The following is a 19,613-nucleotide window of genomic DNA, read 5'->3' as shown; positions in this document are numbered from 1 at the left end:
TCATTATTATTAATTATGACTGATGGAAATTATTGATTATGATGGAGGACAAAGGCTATGGCTGTTATGGAAGTTTATTGTGAACGTTTATAAAAAGGCTCTGAGCTGTATTAAAAATGCAGAAGGAAGGAGGTGAGAAAAAAATTGAAGAGAGCAGGGAATCTGGAAAACATTTTTCAGTGCTTACATCCCACTTTGGTATATCCAGCTGTTTCTAAGACCTTATTTTAAAAAGTTGTTGATTTTGCATTTTTGAGCTTCACCGAATTCATTATTTTAAGAGCATATTTCCTTTGTCTCTTCTCCATACAGAGTGTTAAAAGCTATGGAAGGAAAATGGATAACAGATCAGTTGGTAAGCTATAAGAAGAATTTAAATAATATTCTTTACACTTGAGGTTACATGTTTTTAAATTGGCAGAACTTAAAAAATCATTTTGAATTTAAATTTATTTTTTATCATTTTTTGGCAGTTCTCTGTGAATATATTCGTAGTGTGGGCTTCTCAGATATTTCATCCAGGTACCAAAAACAGGGTTTTGGCAATTAATTATGGAACCACTGTAAGGAATAATTAGGAAGTCTGGTATTGACATAAAGTTATAAGAACAGTGAGGTGTTCTTTTTTAAAAAATTACTCATCGTAAACACCTACTTTGTAGATGGGTTAATGATTGAATGTGAAAAATAAACTCAAATATTAAAAGAAAGTATGGGAGAGTATTTATATAATCTGGGGGTGAGCAGACCTTTATAAGCCATAAAGGAAAATATTTGACACACTACATAAAAGTTTAAAAGTTCTATATGTTAAAGACTGTAGCAAAATGAATATAAACTGGGAAAAAATGAGTACAGCACATGAAAATAAGGAGTTTGATTGATTATACTTTTATTCACTGTTGGTGGGAGTGTATATTGACATATTTGTTTGGGGGACAATTTGGTGGTGGCTTGTGGTGTTTTTAATGCACATGTGGTATATCGGCAATTTTCCTCCTCAGAAAATATGCATGAATGTAGAGATTTATGGATAAAGAGGCTGATTGTCTGCATCATTGGTAGTAAAGTTAATATATAACCTAAATACTCATCAAACAGAATGAGATGATTATGATGCTGTGTAGCTGTTGAGAAGAATGTGGTCAGTCTACATGCACTTGTATGGAATGATGTCCAAGGTATATTTTTTAATGAAACAATCAAACAAAAAGCAGGCTAGAGTAAAGTATGATTCCATTTGTGTATGTGTTTTAAATACATATCTTAAAAAATACATATCAAATTTTAATTGAGATCAACGCTGAAGAGTGGGAAGTAGTCAGGTTAACAATCTCTTTCTTTCTTCTCTTTTGTGTTGCTTAACTTTTTTCATAATAATAATAAGCATCCTTCATAATTTTTAAATGATACTTATAGAGATGTGATATATGCTCTGCTTATGCTCTGAATGTTATATAAACAAGTTGTATGGAAAAAGGTTATAAAAGGCTGTTTATAAAGAATCTCATCCCAGTTTTTCTAAGTTCTAAGTTTTCTAGTTTTTCTATCAAAAATTTAAATATTGATTCTTAAAGACTAATACCTTTTAAAAGTAAAGACATCTCATTTCCAGTTTATTCCTGAATCCATCAGTTCCCGTGCATGTGTTCTCAGATGTTTCTCTCACCCCACTGGAGAGGGGAGAGTTTTACCCACTGAACATTCCTGTAATCTACTCTGTATCTTGTACCATCAGACTACTTAGACAAGTGTGAAACATTATAGGCATTTGACTGTTGTTGTACGCTTTCAATTATCCCCGTTTATGGAGGCATTATGGAATAGATAAATAATACTTTTTTAAAACTAGTAGGGCAGATTTTTACTTATCCTTTATTCTCTTTGGAGAAGCTGTACCTAAATCCTGGTAATATAAAATTGCAGTTTCATATAACTTTTTGAGGCTTTTCAAGAAATCTTACATGAGTTATAAACTTAAAAAAAAACTTCTGCTTTATTGCAGTTTTTATTATTTTGCGAGTAATATTTGCTTATTGTATCGGTGAGATAATACAGTTGGTGGTCTCCTCAGTAACCAGCACTGAGAATTTAGAGCAGCACATCCATAGAACTCTCTGATGATGCAAATGTTCTCTGTCTACACTGCCCGATATGGTAGCCATTAGCCACTTGTGGTGTTGACATGTACCACCTGACGTGGGTAGTGAGAGTAGGAACTGGATTTTTTTTAAATTTCATATAATCTGATTGACTTGCAGGTAACCACATGGGACCTGTAGCTATATTGGGCAGGGCAGGTTAAGAGAATATCCTTCAACACTTTTCTCTGTGCTTATTAACACATAAAAGAACTGTGTGAATTTCTCTCTCTCTTAATTTCCTAGCAGCTTCTGCACTGAACCAGAGTAACATTTTTTTCTTTTTTGTAATCCACTAGTTACAAGCTATAAGAAATATAATTATACTGATCTTTTATTCATTACATTTTCTAAGATACACCTCAAAATAAGTAGTGTCCCCAGTAGATAATCATATTAGTCATTAGAGACCAACATTTGTGATATTTATTTCATACCTTTTTTAAGAGATGGAAAATAATGTCCTGCAAGATGAGGATTGAACAGCTGAAACAAACTATATGTAAAGGAAATGAAGAAATGAAGAAAAGTAAGTAATTTTCCACCTCTCTCCAGCCCTAATAAAGGATGGACTGATGTGGAACTTCATGCGATTAATAAACAAACTAGAGAGACAGAGGAAGGGAGACAGAGAAGGGGTGGGGGGAGGCAAGAGCAGCATGGAAAAGTTTACTGCTTGCCTTTCTTTTTGTAAAACATCTGTATAAGGAATTTATATTTTTTTTCAGAGATATGTATATAAAACATATATCTGTGTGTATATATATACATACACATATGTCCATATATACATATACACATGCACGCAAATGTAATGACCTTTAAACCGCTACATTTCTCAACTTAAAAAGTTAAGGAATGTATGTGTCCCGTTTCCCTTAGCTGACAGGAAGCTCAGAGTCAGTCTTGGTAATCAGGTATAATAATTGTTAGTTCACACCAGAATCACAGAATATAAGACTCAGTGAGTCTTATACATATTTTAATCTGTATTAATCTTGCATTACATTTGTGTATTTCATATTTTATCAAAGGTGGTTGTCAAGTTTTAAGAGTCCTCTTAGAAGTCCTGTGTCTTTAGAAACAGTCCATGGTGGAACTTCCCTGGTGGTCTAGTGGTTAAGACACCATGCTTCCAATGCAGGGGGCATGGTTTCAATCCCAGGTCAGGGAACTAAGATCCCACATGCCACGTGGCCAAAAAAATAAATAAATAAAAATAAAAGAAAAAGAAAGAAATAGTCCATGTATTTCTGAAGATAAGTGTTTAAAGTTTAGAATGGGTCGTCATCATACCTTGTAAATCTGTTTCTTGTCTACTTATTGCTTTCAGAAGCAAGTATTTTATAGTGGTAGGTAATGGTGTAAAAGCTGTCTTTGAAAATGTTTGTCCTAGTAAAGTGCTTGCATAGAGTTTCACAGGATTAATAAGCTAGAGAAGCATGGTAGCTGGGTGAAGAGCTGCTCAGAGCTGCAGCCAGCCACTCTTCCACCGAGTTTGGCCTGCACTCTCCAAAGGCTCTGGGTCAATAGCAGTGTAGGGACTCATTACTTACCATGGGTTCACCCTCTTTCCCCTCCTCCCTGGATGTTCGCAGTAGGAGTTTGCCACCAGGCATCTGTGAACCTCCTGAAATTGCTGAATTGACTGAGCTTGGTGCATTTCTCTGATGAGCAATTTTAAAACTTTGGTCAGCTCTTTTTAATAGGCTCCTAGCCCCAAAATACAAAAGCAACAACCATGGAAAATAAAAGATATGGTTCTAAATTAGTGGACTCCATAACTGTGATTTCCATCCCTAGCAAAACATTGGAGTCACCTGATAACCTTTTTTTAAGATCTAGAGAGAGAATCCTGGGACCTACTTTGGACTTAGGAAATTAAAACCTCATGCATGGGGACCAGGGTCAATGGTTCTTAAACTGTCTCTAGTAAAAGGCCACTTTATTCTCTTTCATTTCCAATGTGTCATAAACCGATACCAATACTTTTCTAAAATACAGTAAAATTAGTTACTAGAAAAATGATTGCACACTTGGATGTCATGGCAATGTCACATAGCCATATCAAAGAAAATAGTTTCTAAACTTAGTCTATATTTCTGTACTCCTCTTGTCTGGTAAAAGTTTGCAGATGGGCCAGATCCATAGTTCATACTTTGAGTAGTAGCACTACTCTGAGGACCTGCCAGGCTCAGGAACCACTGCTCTTTAGGACGTAAATACAGGCTGGTTGCCACCCACTAGACCAGACTCACAAAATTTTACAAACAATTTTAAGGGAGTTAATGGATTCCAGAAGCTATCAATGGGCTCAAGTCAATGGATTAGATTAAGCACTTGCTACTCAATAAATAGTCTGGTTTTTTCTAAACAGAATCTTGTTGAAGTATCAGTTATAAACTATAGAGCCTGATGAATATTTTCTCCAGAATCTTTTGATTTAAGATGTCATGATACAGAATAATACAGTATAGATAGGGAAGTTGGATTGTATTTGAAATTTCAGAGTTGAGTTGATCTGTTACTTGTCCAAAAAAGCAAGAGTGGATTACAGACGGTATCCAAATGTTTTTTGTTTTATTTATTTATTTATTTATTTATTTTTGTTGCGTTGGGTCTTTGTTGCTGTGCGCGGGCTTTCTCTAGTTGTGGTGAGCAGGGGCTACTCTTCGTTGTGTTGCGTGGGCTTCTCATTGCAGTGACTTCTCTTGTTGTGGAGCACAGGCTGTAGGCGCGTGGGCTTCAGTAATTGTGGCACGTGGGCTCAGTAGTTGTGGCTCGCGGGCTCTAGAGCACAGGCTCTGTAGTTGTGGCACATGGGCTTAGTTGCTCTGCGGCATGTGGGATCTTCCTGGACCAGGGATCGAACCCGTGTCCCCTGCATTGGCAGGCAGATTCTTAACCACTGTGCCACCAGGGAAGTCCCCAGTATCCAAATGTTTTAATGTTCAGGGGGAGATAGCATGGAGAGAAGAGTAAATTAAATTGAGTCTGCACTAGTGCAAGTTGGGTGACTGTGATGATTTCCTGCCACCTACAAGGGGTCCTGATATGAAATTGGAAAATGTCCTTTAAAAATCTGACCACCATATGGCTTAGGCCATGGCTAGACAGATGCATTTGAGCACTTGTAGAGAGCTCAGTAGAGATCATGAAAATGAATGAACTTGCTGGAAAGTGTGTGATAGAACCAGAGACTTAACCTTAAGGACATTCATATTGGTCAGGAATGGTGAAGAGACGCATCTGAGGAGGAAAGAAAACATAAGAAACTTTCTGCCTGCAATGAAATAACCTAGGTTCGTTGGTCCTCAGTTGAAGAGGGTGGTTTCGGTCCACACATTTATCAACTGCTTCTCATATCCCAGTCAGGAGACAACAGGCTTCAGTTGGACCTGGTATAAGCAGCTACGAGCCATGTGCTATAGGTGAGGTACACACACATTACCATAGAGCTCCTGGGAGCAAGAGGTCTAGGGAGTGTTTATCGAGGAAGCCTTGAAGAATGAGTACAATCTGGACATTAGGAGAATAGGAGAAAATAGTGTTCCTAGAGAGATGTTGATTTGAACAACAGAATGGAGATAAATATTTAAGGAATGACTTGTCTGGCATCCATCCATCCATCTGTGCGCTTACTTAGTGTGTTTATTTGAAGTACCTAGTAATTGAATGAGACTGGAATGAAGGGTGTGGAGAAGGGAACTGTGGGGTGTGTACCAGTTTGGTGGTGGCTGGGAGGCTGAGAAGTTTGGTCTGTGTTTGATCGGCAGAGGAGAATCGCTGAGCACTGGCTGTACTTTATGAAGACTGAGCCAGTGAAAGAGGGGGTGGAGGTGTGGAGTGGAACCAACTAGAGACAGGCAGAGTTTGGGTGAGAGTTAACCAGGATTGTGACAGTGGAAATGAAAAGAAAGACCTAGATGGAAGGAACTGTAGGACAGCTCATGGAATGGACCATCAAGAGATTGATTTAGGGGGGCTTCCCTGGAGGCGCAGTGGTTAAGAATCCACCTGCCAATGCAGGGGACACGGGTTTGAGCCGTGGTCTGGGAAGATCCCACATGCCTCAGAGCAACTAACCCATGCGCCACAACTACTGAGCCTGCGCTCTAGAGCCCACGAGCCACAACTACTGAAGCCCGCGTGCCTAGAGCCCATGCTCTGCAACAAGAGAAGCCACCGCAATGAGAAGCCTGAGCACCGCAACGAAGAGTAGCCCCCGCTCACCGCAACTAGAGAAAGCCTGCATGCAGCAATGAGGACCCAATGCAGCCAAAAATAATAAATAAATAAATTTAAAAGAAGAGAGAGATTGATTTAGGACAGGTCAGAAATAATTGTGAAGTAGGGAGCCTGGCTTAAAATGTGTCAAGAGGAAAGATAATGAGCTTGGTTTTAAACTTATTTGAGCCTCTTAAGTTGTTCCTGGGTGTCTGAGATTTTACAGCCAGTTGTTGCTACACTAGAGAAGTTTAGCTACAACCTGATCTGTTTGATAATACGTCTTGGGATCTAGAACCTGTAGGACCTTCATAAAAAGAACATACGTTGGGAAGGACGAGTGTCTCTCTGTTTTCTCGTTGTATGGCCAGGCTCTGGTTACCCTTCCAGTGGTTAAAATGCTGGCGTATGGAAGGTGCTCGCACCCTGCTGGGGGCGCTGCACTCCACTGTGACTTTTCAGGGCGTTGGTCTGTTTCTTTGCTGCATGACCACCTGCCGTGAGATTATCCCTGGACTCTCTGAATGTAGCCCAAGGGACACTTAATAGTTTTCTAAGGAAAATCAGATAGCCAGTGAATTTTTCAAACTTAGAATTAGATCTCTTTTCTGCCCAACATGGCTGCTCTTCAGTGCTTACTGTAAGAAAGTCAAGTACTTCCTGTGCTAAACTTAAACTTGATAGTCTTGAGTGATGCTCACTGATGTTGATTACAAACGGAGACCCAGAGTTATTTTAGTGGTGGTCCCCTTTGCTCTGTGTGTAATACCTACTTGAACTAAACTCCTGGTCTCCATACTTAGTGAATGTCATGTAGTTAATTTTATTGAGGTTTTGCTTTCAGTTTAGACTGCAGGAAGACACTTACTGCTTTGGGGGTGGCGGGGGCCGGTGGTAGTGTGCAGTACCCAGGAACTATTTGTACAGCTCATTGTTGGATGTGATTTATTTATTTTAGATTCTGAAGGTCTCCTCAAAACCAAGGAAAAGAATCAGAAACTTTACACTCGAGCACAACGGCATCAGGAGAAAAAGGAGAAGATTCAGAGGCATAATCGCAAACTTGGTGACCTGGTAGAAAAAAAAACCACTGATTTAAGAAGTCATTATGAGCGTCTGGCAAATCTTCGGCGGTCTCACATATTAGAGCTCACCTCTGTCATTTTTCCAATCGAGGAAGTAAAGACGGGTGTGAGGTACAGTGAGTGAGTCTTTTGACTCTAGGAAAATACAAGTTCCAAAGATCAAGTATCTTTCAAGTATGTCAGCACATTTATTGGGCCTCATTCTGGGTTTTCCTGGTAGTGAAACTTAAGTCTTACCTGCTTCAGCAAACAGTAAACACTGCAGGAAGTTGGGGAGGTGGCCAGGGTGAAGGATGGTGGCCCTCGGAGAAGTGAGGCCCAGGTTTGTATACTTGTAGAGCTTCCAGATGAGGGCCAGGCTCACATCCCTGATCAGGAACCATCTCGTTGGCTGCAGGGCCACTTAAGCTGTTTATTAGTCAGATGCTGTGAGGCAGGTTTTTGAGCCTCGAAGTCTTAGTTCCTTGTCTGTTAGATGGGTATAATAAATGTCTACTTCACAGAGAAACCATGAGCTAAGATGGAAGAAAACACCTCGGGCTCTCTTACTTGGTGGGCAGGACATGCTGACTCTGCCTTTTCCTGGTAACCAGCATGTCAGGCACTGGTCGTCTCACTGGCTGTAGTGCACAGACACCCTCAGGAGTCTGTGGGGTGGACAGGATGGTGGTTCCCACCTGGCTGTTCATCAGAGTCACTCAGGAACTTTAGGAAAAGACAGGCTCCAGAGGACACAGCTCCAGCCTCCTAGTTCATCTCATAATACTTTATTTTTTAAACTTCCCCAGATGATGCTGGTGATCATCTAGGTTCTGAAACTTCCACTGAAGAGTTTCGATTGCTTTCTGACTAACCATCGGGCTGTTCCAGCTGAGGATTTCCCTGTCTCTTCTGGTTACCCTTACTTTCCGGCACCTTTCCCTGGAATTGGACAGTCAGTGGACTGTTGCTACTTAGGACTTAGTGTTTGCTGCCTCCGCTTCAGTCTTTCCTTTCGTCTGTTGCCAGAGTTGGCTTCCTAAAAGCCTAAAGGTCTGATTGTTGCTTCTAGCTTGACGACCTGCTCTCTGACTCTTACCAAGTAATTTGTCATTAGTAATAGTTAGCAAATATAAAAATAAAAAGGCAGATGCAAAACAGAGAAGAATTCACAGCTCAGAAATAGACCCCAAGGTGGCATTTTGAATCAGTGGGGAAAAGTTGGATTATCCAAAAATTGGTGTAAAGACAGCTGGCCAGGGCTTTGAGGGGGAAAAAGCTGACAGACAGAAACACTCTGTCAAATTAAATTCTGATGGGCCCAGATAGCGATGTTAGAACACATTATAGTAAACAAAGACTAGGATACTGTTCCAGATTTTAGGAGACTAAGGAGACTGACAAATGAATATAAAGTTGCAGGAGAGAAATTGTGGAGAAAATCTTACTCTTCCATGCCTGTGCTGTTTAAATCTTGTATGTTAGTATATATTACTATACATCATGAATTTTTTTAAGCTGATAGTTTTGAAGTTATCCCTATCATAAGATTTCTTGTTCATTCACATTTCTTCTCAACCTGCCTTGAGTGGAAGGAGGAAGTAGAGGTACAGCTTAGAACTGGCCACAGTGCCCTCCCCCAGTCCTGTCCGGACAGCCAGTAGGAGTGCACTTGCGTGCACCTGGTGGCAGAGGAAGAAGGATTGAGGGCCACTGGCCAAGAGGATGGATTCTAAACTTAGCGCAGCACAGAAGGCCCTTCCCAGCCTGTGCATTTCATCCCTCCTCTTCCAACACCACCTCCTGGCACTTCCTTCATGCCTCCTACAGGCAACCACGCTGATCCCTGTGCTCCCCAAACACGCCACGTTCTTCCCCCTGCCTGCACGGTACCTGCCGAGCCTTCTCATTCACCTTCCATGCTCCAGGCCAGCAGTGCTCAAAGTGTGGTCTGTGGACCTCTCTGGGTCCCTGAGGCCCTTCCACGGGGTCTGTGCAGTCAAAAACTATTTTCATAATACTACTAACACTTTGTTTTCCCTTTTCACTCTGTTGATGTTTGCACTGGTGGCTCAAAAGCCGTGGTGGGTAAAACCTCTGTCTTGACAGATATCAAGGCAGTGACGCCATAGTGTAGTAATCGTTGTTGTGTTCCACAGTGTCCTTGCGGTGTACAAAACCAGCCAGTTTCACATCAAGAACACTACTGATGAAGCAGCAGAAATTACTCATTCTATTTAAATTATGTCTCGATCCCTGCGTGCACATGTGATTATGCCATGTAGCGAGATAGGAAGTCTGCAGAAAGCACATTTGCTGCATGCTGAAAGCCGTGGTGGCTCAAGGGAGAGCCCTTGAGTGAGTTGTAAGCAACACTAGTTGGTTTTTCCATGGAACACTGTATCTACTTGAAAGCACAACGGAAAGACATGGGTATTAAAGAGATTTTTTTCAAAAGTCATGATCAGTGCTGCACTGTGCCGTGAACTCAGCTGGTAAACAAATAATGTCACCCTTTGCTAATTTTCTTGTTTTGAAAAATACAGATCTTTTTCATAAAAACATGCTATGTTACATGTAATGGGTTTCTTATTTTTGAATCAGTTAATAATTTAAAATTTCCTCATTTCTAATACAGTAAATACTAATAGATCTAACCCACATACAGAAAACTCTTTGGGATCCTCAAAATGTTTTAAGCATGTAAGGGGGGTCTTGAGACCAAATAGTTTGAGAACCTAACACTTGAAGCCCTAGTTCATGGTGCCATCTTCCTCACATGCTGTGGGCTTCTGTGCCACAGCTGGTTTGACCTTCACCTCTGATGGAATTGCTTACCTCTGTATATTCCAATTAAATTCCTGTCCTCAACAGATACTCAACTTCTAATAAAATTTATGACTTGTACCTGGAAAAAAAAAATTCCTGTCCTCACGTGTATCTTCCCAGTGTTCTGCATATCTGCCAAGTAATTGTGTGCTCTTCAAAACCCAGCCCCTTGACATCCATGTGCATCTTCGGTTCTTAGAGATCCCACAGACGTGTCTTCAGAGAGTGACAGTGCCATGACCTCCAGCACCGTGAGCAAGCTTGCCGAAGCCCGGAGGACAACTTACCTCTCGGGGAGATGGGTCTGTGACGATCACAACGGGGACACCAGCATTAGCATTACGGGGCCTTGGATTAGCCTTCCCAACAATGGGGACTACTCTGCCTACTACAGTTGGGTGGAAGAGAAGAAAACCACGCAGGGACCTGGTGAGAAGCAAGATAGTCTTTGAAAACTTTTATAAATATATTTTTTTAATTGAGGTAAAATTTATGTAACAAAATGAACAGTTTTAGAGGAAGCAGTTCAGTGGCATTTAGTGCATTCACAGTGTTGTGCAACCGTCACCTCTGTCTAGATCCAAAGCGTTCTTTTCACTCCAAACAAAAACCCTGGGGCTTGAAGCAGTCACTCGCATTCCCACCTCTTCCCAGCCCTTGGGAACCACTGTTGTGCTTTGTGTCTCTACAGGTGTCTTTTCTGGATATTTCATATAAATGGGATCATACAATATGTGGCCTTTTGTGTCTGGCTTTCTTTCATTTAGCATAATGTTTTCAAGGTTCATCCACATTGTAGCACGCATCAGCATTTCATTCTTTCTGTGCCTGAATAATACTCCATTGCATGAATATGCCATGTTTTATCTATCAGTGGATGGACTGAAAACGTGTATTTTTTTTAGACATTTCACCTTTTTGGGGTCAATATTGTTTTATTTATATAAAAAGATCTATTTAAAGAAGTGTATTTAGCCTGTTGGGTCCCATTTTTATAAGTTTCGAACTTTGTAAAGAACTTTTTTTATCAGTCCTAAATGGAGATTGAAATACCCCAGTAGAAAAACCCTTTACAACTTCAGTAGCTTCTCTTTGGTGGAGAAAGATTATTCATGTAGTCATCCAGCAAGTATTTAGTGAGTATGTGCTTTCTGTCATGCACAGTGCAGGTGCTACAAAGGTGATGTCACCAAGACAAGTGTAGCCCTTTGCCTTTCTGTGGAGAGGAAGGGAAGCAAGTAATGATCAAAGGCATCATACACTGAGTATGGGCTATGGACGACGGAACCAGCACCTTCAGGGATGGGGCTACAGAGGAAGGAACTATTTCTCCATAGGGTAGTCAGGGGAGGCCTCTCTGAGGAGGTGACATTTAAGTTGGGCATTAATTGTTTGGATAAATAATACATTACCAGGTCCAAGCAGCTCAGACATCAGTTTCATTTGTGCTGGCTCCATTTAGGCCCATTTGCTTAGCTTACATTCCACTCAGCAAAAATCATAAAATATTAATGTCTGGCCATGGACCTTTTATTACTAAAGAGCAAAGCGTAGCCATCAATAATGTATTGACAAAACCACAAATCACAAAAATCCAGGTTCATTAATATTTTTGTTGAAATTAAAGCTGTTTGTGTATGGCTCTTGTTTTTTGTTTTTTTTTTTTACATCTTTATTGGAGTATAATTGGTTTACAGTGGTGTGTTAGTTTCTGCTTTATAACAAAGTGATTCAGTTATACATATACATATGTTCCCATATCTCTTCCCTCTTGCGTCTCCCTCCCTCCCACCCTCCCTATCCCACCCCTCTAGGTGGTCACAAAGCACCGAGCTGATCTCCCTGTGCTATGTGGCTGCTTCCCACTAGCTATCTGTTTTACATTTGGTAGTGTATATATGTCCATGCCACTCTCTCGCTTTGTCACAGCTTACCCTTCCCCCTCCCCATATCCTCAAGTCCATTTTCTAGTAGGTCTGTGTCTTTATTCCTCTCTTACCCCTAGGTCCTTCATGACATTTTTTTTTCTTAAATTCCATATATATGTGTTAGCATACGGTATTTGTCTTTCTCTTTCTGACTGACTTCACTCTGTATGACAGACTCTAGGTCCATCCACCTCATTACACATAGCTCAATTTCGTTTCTTTTTATGGCTGAGTAATATTCCATTCTATATATGTGCCACATCTTCTTTATCCATTCATCCGATGATGGACACTTAGGTTGTTTCCATCTCTGGGCTATTGTAAAAAGAGCTGCAATGAACATTTTGGTACATGACTCTTTTTGAATTTTGGTTTTCTCAGGGTATATGCCCAGTAGTGGGATTGCTGGGTCATATGGTAGTTCTATTTGTAGTTTTTTAAGGAACCTCCATACTGTTCTCCATAGTGGCTGTACCAATTCACATTCCCACCAGCAGTGCAAGAGTGTTCCATTTTCTCCACACCCTCTCCAGCATTTATTGTTTGTAGATTTTTTGATGATGGCCATTCTGACTGGTGTGAGGTGATACCTCATTGTAGTTTTGATTTGCATTTCTCTAATGATTAATGATGTTGAGCATTCTTTCATGTGTTTGTTGGCATTCTGTATATCTTCTTTGGAGAAATGTCTATTTAGGTCTTCTGCCCACTTTTGGATTGGGTTGTTTGTTTTTTTGTTATTGAGCTGCATGAGCTGCTTATAAAGTTTGGAGATTAATCCTTTGTCAGTTGCTTTATATGCAAATATTTTCTCCCATTCTGAGGGTTGTCTTTTGGTCTTGTTTATGGTCTCCTTTGCTGTGCAAAAGCTTTGAAGTTTCATTAGGTCCCATTTGTTTAATTTTGTTTTTATTTCCATTTCTCTAGGAGGTGGGTCAAAAAGGATCTTGCTGTGATTTATGTCATAGAGTGTTCTGCGTATGTTTTCCTCTAAGAGTTTTATAGTGTCTGGGCTTACATTTAGGTCTTTAATCCATTTTGAGCTTATTTTTGTGTATGGTGTTAGGGAGTGATCTAATCTCATACTTTTACATGTACCTGTCCAGTTTTCCCAGCACCACTTATTGAAGAGGCTGCCCTTTCTCCACTGTACATTCCTGCCTCCTTTATCAAAGATAAGGTGACCATATGCACGTGGGTTTATTTCTGGGCTTTCTATCCTGTTCCATTGATCTATATTTCTGTTTTTGTGCCAGTACCGTACTGTCTTGATTAGGCTCTTGTTTTTATACTTTAGATATGGAGCATAATAACCCTGCTTACACGATTAGCGCTGCGTTGTGCTATGCGACTCAGCTGGTCAACATTTTGTCTCATATACTCGACGTAAATCTTCCCAAAAAGCTGTGCAACAGGCAAGTAATTGAAGACGGTGATGTCATCTTTATCATGGCTCTCTTATGTTCCTATTGTGTTCTTTATTCTAATTAAAACAAAAACAAGAATTTAAGTATTATCAAGAGAGAAAAGGTCTGACAATGAAATATTGAGATTGATTTCATAAGCCAATGTGCAAATTTGTGTCATTATCTTACAATTGCACATGACGTCTTTGAAAAGACCGTGGAATTCTCCCATGTGAAAAGATAATTTAAGGGAAAACCAGGATATTCAGAGGGCATGCTTATGTGTAAGAACTGGATAAATTGTAACACTTTGATTTTTTTTTTAATGAAAAACACGTGGTTTAAAGTTTTTTTTAAATTGTAAAGGTTTATAGTCCACCGAGTTCCTACGAAGACCTTCCTGTCTCCCTCCAGTTATCCTTGCATTTCAAGTAAATATTAATGTGTGTTATTACCTACCACCACCCCGCTTTAAACACAAAAGGTATCATGCTAAACTAAGGTGTTTTGCACCTTGCTTTTTAAATTTGTTATTTATTTACGAAGATTTTTTGAGCACCTGCTATGTGCTAGGCACTGTTCTAGGCACTGAGGGGGTACAGTGGTGATGAAAACGTAACCTCTGCCCTTCTGACACTTAACTTTAATGGAGAGACACATGATAAACGAACGGTACGTCAGGTGGTGATGAGTGCTCGGGCGACCATTAGAGCAGGTGAAAGAGCGGGCCTGTGAGGGCAAGGAAGGGTTTACCACGTCTGACTGGGTAGGTGTGGAATCACATGTCAACCTGGGGGAGGCCGGGAGCAGGCCACAGGGATCCCTGGGCTAGGAGAAGGGCAGGTGCAGAGCCCGGGGTGAGAGAACGAGGCAGCAGGGACAGGAGGCTGTAGGTTCTGTGGCGCCTTATAGGGCCATCGTTGGCTTTCAGCTGTCACTCTGCCTAACGTGGATAGTAGCAAAGTTTTTGTTTGCACAGATGTACCAAGATCATACTGGTCTGCTCTGTCCCCAGTTTATACTTCAAGGAATAATCTGTACATTCGTTGCTTTATTAGTGTGCAAGCATTTGTGTAGAGTGAGTCTTCAGAAGTAGGATTGCTTGGTCAAAAGATAGTGCGTTTGTAATTTTACAGATGTGGTGAAATTGCTATGAGAGCAGTAGCTCATCCTTAGAAGAGTTTCTGTTAAGTGTAATTTGTTAAGAGCAAAGGACATGGGGTATGTTTCGTACTGAACTGTAGTGTAAAGCATACTCTTCAAAATGAACATTTTAACATAGAATTTCTTCAAAAATCACAACTTTACAAATCGTACATTATTTTACAGTGAATTTTGTGGAGAAAACCTCAGCAAACAGAAATTTACTCGAGCAGTGAAGAAACTAAATACAAATATTCTTTACCTATGCTTTTCTCAGGTATGGAAAATAACGCTGTGAGCTAATTTTTAATTTGTTACATGGTTGAAAATATTAATCAGTTTTTTTCTTTTTCTAGCATGTAAATTTAGATCAATTACAACCACTGCATACTCTCAGGAATCTAATGTACTTGGTCAGTCCGAACGCTGAACACCTAGGCAGGTAAGAAGGGTGTTTGTTACTTTTCTCTAAGTGGTGGTGTTATGACGACTTTTAAGTAGAGTTGCTGTATGTGTGGGCATAGAACAGGGGCCTGATCCCAAGCCCCAAACTCTACAGAAGGGACAAAGATAACACAGTCCTGTATGGAAGGAAACAAAGTCATATTTGATCCCTTATGTCCTTACATAATCATTTCTCAGAGGAAATTAGTATCAAACATTTTTAACACCTAAAACAGAATAGAAGAACCCTTATATTCCTGGAGGAGGGACTTCTCGTGCTGTCCCTGAAGACCAAAATCTGTTACTTTGAATCCACATCTGATTCTTCCTTAGCTCTGCCTAGTGTCTCTCCTGATTCTTGTGCATTTTCTTTTGTGCCTGTTCATTCCTTCCCATCATAACAATTCTTCACAATTTTCTTTTTGTCACTGAGTCCATCTGGCCACCATTTGTTGGAGATAAAGGGTATGAGAAGTTTATGAGATGAACTAGTTTGAAATCCATTATCTTATAAAACAGGAGTAAGTAACAAAAAAGACCAACCAGGACTGGTCTATGGGATCTTTTTAGTCTCTCAGCCCTTAAAAGCATGACATAGATGAGGCTTATCTTTGGGACCAAACAAGACCCATTCTCTGGGTGCTTATCTTTTTCCCTTGCTCTGAGCAGTCTCTCTATACATTTCTGCAGATATGACTCGGTTAATGTATTTGAACTTTTGAAAGAGAAGAAAGAAAAACAAAAGGTGGGAAAGTTCTTTTGGGACTCCCTTCCCCATCATTCATTTTCTTTGACACTGGAACCGTGGCTCAGGGGGAGACCCCCTCCATGTTGCAGTGAATTTATCCTTGGTAATCTGCCCTTAATCTTGGTAATCTGCCCTTAACCTTGTTTTGTGTTTCTTCTCTTCCTCAACACCCCCCCATTTAAAAGCATAGTTAACTTTTCTGGGACACAGACCCCTCTGGGAAAAGCTGTGAAATCTCTCCAGGAAACTGCATACCCACCTAGAATTTCGTGCCGTTTCAGAGGGAGTTCATTCTCCTCACCCCAAATCCCATTCATTAGTTTATAAGCCTCAGAAACCTGTTCGAAATCCATCCCGTTTTTAGTGGTTGATTCCTGTGAGTTTGCTTGCCACCCTCTCTATACATTATTTGTAAAGCATTCCACGTTAGGAAATTTATCCTTAATAATAACAGCTAATATTTATTGAGCCAATATTTATTGACACTGTGCCTTCTGCTTTACCTGCATAAGATCAACCTGATAGATGGGAGAAAAGCAATGAATAAAATTCAGTTCCCATTAATAATTAAAGGAAAACAATTAGCAAATTAAAAATAGGTTATTAATAAAGGATACTTACTACAAACCTACAGCAAAAACTACTATATTTAATGACATGTTACTTACATTGATATTTACAGTCAGGAGAAGCCAAGAATGCCTACTGTCACTGCTATGTTAACATTGCTGTGGAGGCCTAGCCAAGGCAAAAGATTTTTACAAAGAAGTAAGGTGTGTTTATATTGGAAAGAAGGTGAGATTGGTAGATGGTGTGATTATTGAACTGGTTATCCAAGAGAACTAAGAAACTCTTAGAAATGATAGTTCAGTATGGTGCCTAGATACAAGCTCAACGTACAAAGACCAATTGCTTTCTTATATGCCAACAGCAACTAGTTAGAAAATGTAATGGAAAAAAGGTCCCTTTTATTGTAGCAACAAAAAATATAAATTATATAAGAATAATCCTTACAAAATATTTGTAAACCTGTATAAAGAAAATATGAAACTTAAAAAAAAAAATTATTCAGCATGTATTTCCTGAATGTCTGTCTGGCACTGTATGAGGTATGGGACTGAATGAAAGTAAGCCCAATGCCGCGAAGACCCTTAGGATTTTTTAGGATGGGAAGCCTCAGTGTGGTAAAAATTCCACTTCTGCCCAGAAGGAAACCTGATCAGAATTTCAACAGATATTTCATGGAACTTTGTTAAGCTGATTCCAAAGTTCAACTAAAAGCACCTGAAAGGAAATTTTGAAAAAGAATAATAAGGGATGGGCTTGGCCCCTTTTAAAACAGTATAAAGGTAATTAAAACCTTTATTATCTGCTGTTAGCATGCAAATAGGTGGAGCAGTTAGAGGAAGAAAATAAAGAGGCCAAAAACAGGCTCTTATGTATGTAGGAATATAATAGATGATAGGGTGGCATGTTGAATCGGATAATAGCAGCTCAGTGGTGGTGGGCCAGTTGGGTATTTATGTGGGGAAAAGTTGGAATCATACTGCATTCCATATGTAAAAATAAATTCCAGATGATATGAAAGACCTTATTACTTTATTTTTTAATAAAACCTGTAAAATAACTAGGAGAAAAGACGATTTTTATAATCACAGGGTGGGGAGGGAATTCCCAAGCAAGCTACAAAACCCAAAAACCAGAAAGGAAAGGAGTTACACATTTTACTGTGTCAAAACAAAATGTCTTTGGTAAAAGATACCATAAACAAAGTTAAAAGACAAGCAACAGGTATGTTTTGCAACCTTTATAATAGACAACGGATTAAAGTCTAGACTACTTAAAATCTTTCAGATCCATGAAAGAAAGATAATCCTAATAGAAAAATAGACAAAGGACTCAGGCAGGCATTTCACACAAAAGAAGTGCAAGTAGTCAGTATTCAAATGGAAAAAAATCTTCAGCCTCAGTCAAGAATAAAGAAATGCACTTCTAAACAGCTTTCTAGTTTTCAGCCATCAGTTTGGCAAAAATGGAAAGGATTGATGGTAACCCAGTGTTGCTGGTTGTTTAGGAAAACAAACACCTTTCTCTTAGGGCTGGATTTCTTTGGTGGGTCTGAAGTTGTCTTTGGGCTGCCCTCAAGTCAGCTCTCCATTTAGAGGGCTCTGTCCGACAGGAGTACACGTGCACAGCCAGGCTGTCGAGTTCATGTCTGTGAGCCAGGAGGTAAGCCTCAGGAGGCCCCTTTCACACCTGCCTCAGTCAGGATCAAGGCTTTAGAGAGGTTGTTAATAAACCTCGGTGGGACTTCCTGCTTCCGTTGAGACCAGCTGAACTGAGGATCCCATCCTGAATGCAACATAAACTTTGTTTTTCTTTGAAATAAATTCAAACTTACAGAAAAATTGCAAAAAATAAAAATAGTACAAAGACATATATACCCTTTGCCCAGATTAACCTTTGCTGGTATTTTTACCATGTTTGCTTATCATGTGTGCAGTTTCTCTGTCTCTCTTATCTTCATAAATACACATACATACCCCAAAAACTTTTTCTGAACCCTATGAGGATAAGTTACATACATCATGGCTGTTGACCCTTAAATACTTCAATATGTATTTTTTTTAAATAGGGATATTTTCTTGCTTTTAACCACAGTACAGTTACCAACATCAGCAAATTTAACATTGATACAATACTGCCATATGCACATTTTGTCAGTGGACCAAAAATGTCCTTTATAGCGCCTCACCCCAAGTACAGGGTCCAGTCTTGAGTTGGATGTTGTCTTTAGTTGCTATGTTTCTTTAACCTTTAAATCTGGAACATTTTCACAGCCTCGTTTGTTTTTCATGACATTACTGTTTTTTCCTTCTTTTTTAATAGAACTTTTATTCTGATGTTTCCTTGAAATGAGATCAGGTTATACATTCCAGGCTGGAATGCTGCCTAGGTGAATGTCTCGTGGGTGTCACATCCAGAGGCCCACAGTGGCCATCTGTCCCTCATTGGTGATGCTAATTTGATCTCCCAGCCAAGATGCTTTCTACCTTCTCCTCTCTACAATTCCTATATTTTTCCTTCCTTGCAACTAATAAGCAGTCAGTTGGGAGACACTTTGAGACCATGCAGTTATCCTCATCAGAATTTCCCCCTGGATTTAATATCTATTGATTTTTCTTACCTGATCCAGTCTTTACCATGATTAACACATCATTTTTTTTTTTTTTTTTTTTTGCGGTACGTGGGCCTCTCACTGTTGCGGCCCCTCCCGTTGCGGAGCACAGGCTCCAGACGCACAGGCTCAGCGGCCATGGCTCACGGGCCCAGCCGCTCCACAGCATGTGGGATCCTCCCGGACCGGGGCACGAACCCGTGTCCCCTGCATCGGCAGGCGGACTCTCAACCACTGCGCCACCAGGGAAGCCCCTAACACATCATCTTTATCCAAAGTTTATAGTTTACAGTAGGGTTCACTCTTGAGGTTGTATATTCTATCATATAATATTTTTGAAATATTTTGCAAAAGAGACTTCCTAAAAGCCAAAAAGAACATTTTGTTGCCTTAATCGATGAGAATAACCCCCGACAGCATCATGAAAAAATGAGTACTCTTGGCTTCAGAGGCCTGAATAAAAAGATACCAATTATTCAGCTAAACTGAAAACTGAAGGAATGAT

The 19,613-nt window shown here is 39.9% G+C and overlaps 1 protein-coding gene across 1 annotated transcript in view; it reads left to right on the top strand.

Moving 5' to 3' along the window:
- The window catches only part of ATG14 (autophagy related 14), a 39,070-nt gene that overhangs the window by 13,972 nt on the left and 5,485 nt on the right, over window positions 1–19,613 (top strand). The window contains exons 3-9 of the mRNA XM_032623730.1: window positions 313–355; window positions 2,589–2,670; window positions 7,327–7,564; window positions 10,461–10,690; window positions 13,487–13,604; window positions 14,925–15,015; window positions 15,095–15,180. Of these exons, the coding sequence (XP_032479621.1) occupies window positions 313–355; window positions 2,589–2,670; window positions 7,327–7,564; window positions 10,461–10,690; window positions 13,487–13,604; window positions 14,925–15,015; window positions 15,095–15,180 (888 nt within the window). The remainder of the gene's footprint in view (window positions 1–312; window positions 356–2,588; window positions 2,671–7,326; window positions 7,565–10,460; window positions 10,691–13,486; window positions 13,605–14,924; window positions 15,016–15,094; window positions 15,181–19,613) is intronic.

This window comes from Phocoena sinus, chromosome 2 (genome assembly GCF_008692025.1).
Source record: "Phocoena sinus isolate mPhoSin1 chromosome 2, mPhoSin1.pri, whole genome shotgun sequence".
Classification (NCBI taxonomy): Eukaryota; Metazoa; Chordata; class Mammalia; order Artiodactyla; family Phocoenidae; genus Phocoena; species Phocoena sinus.
This window is presented reverse-complemented; position numbering and strand designations above follow the sequence as displayed.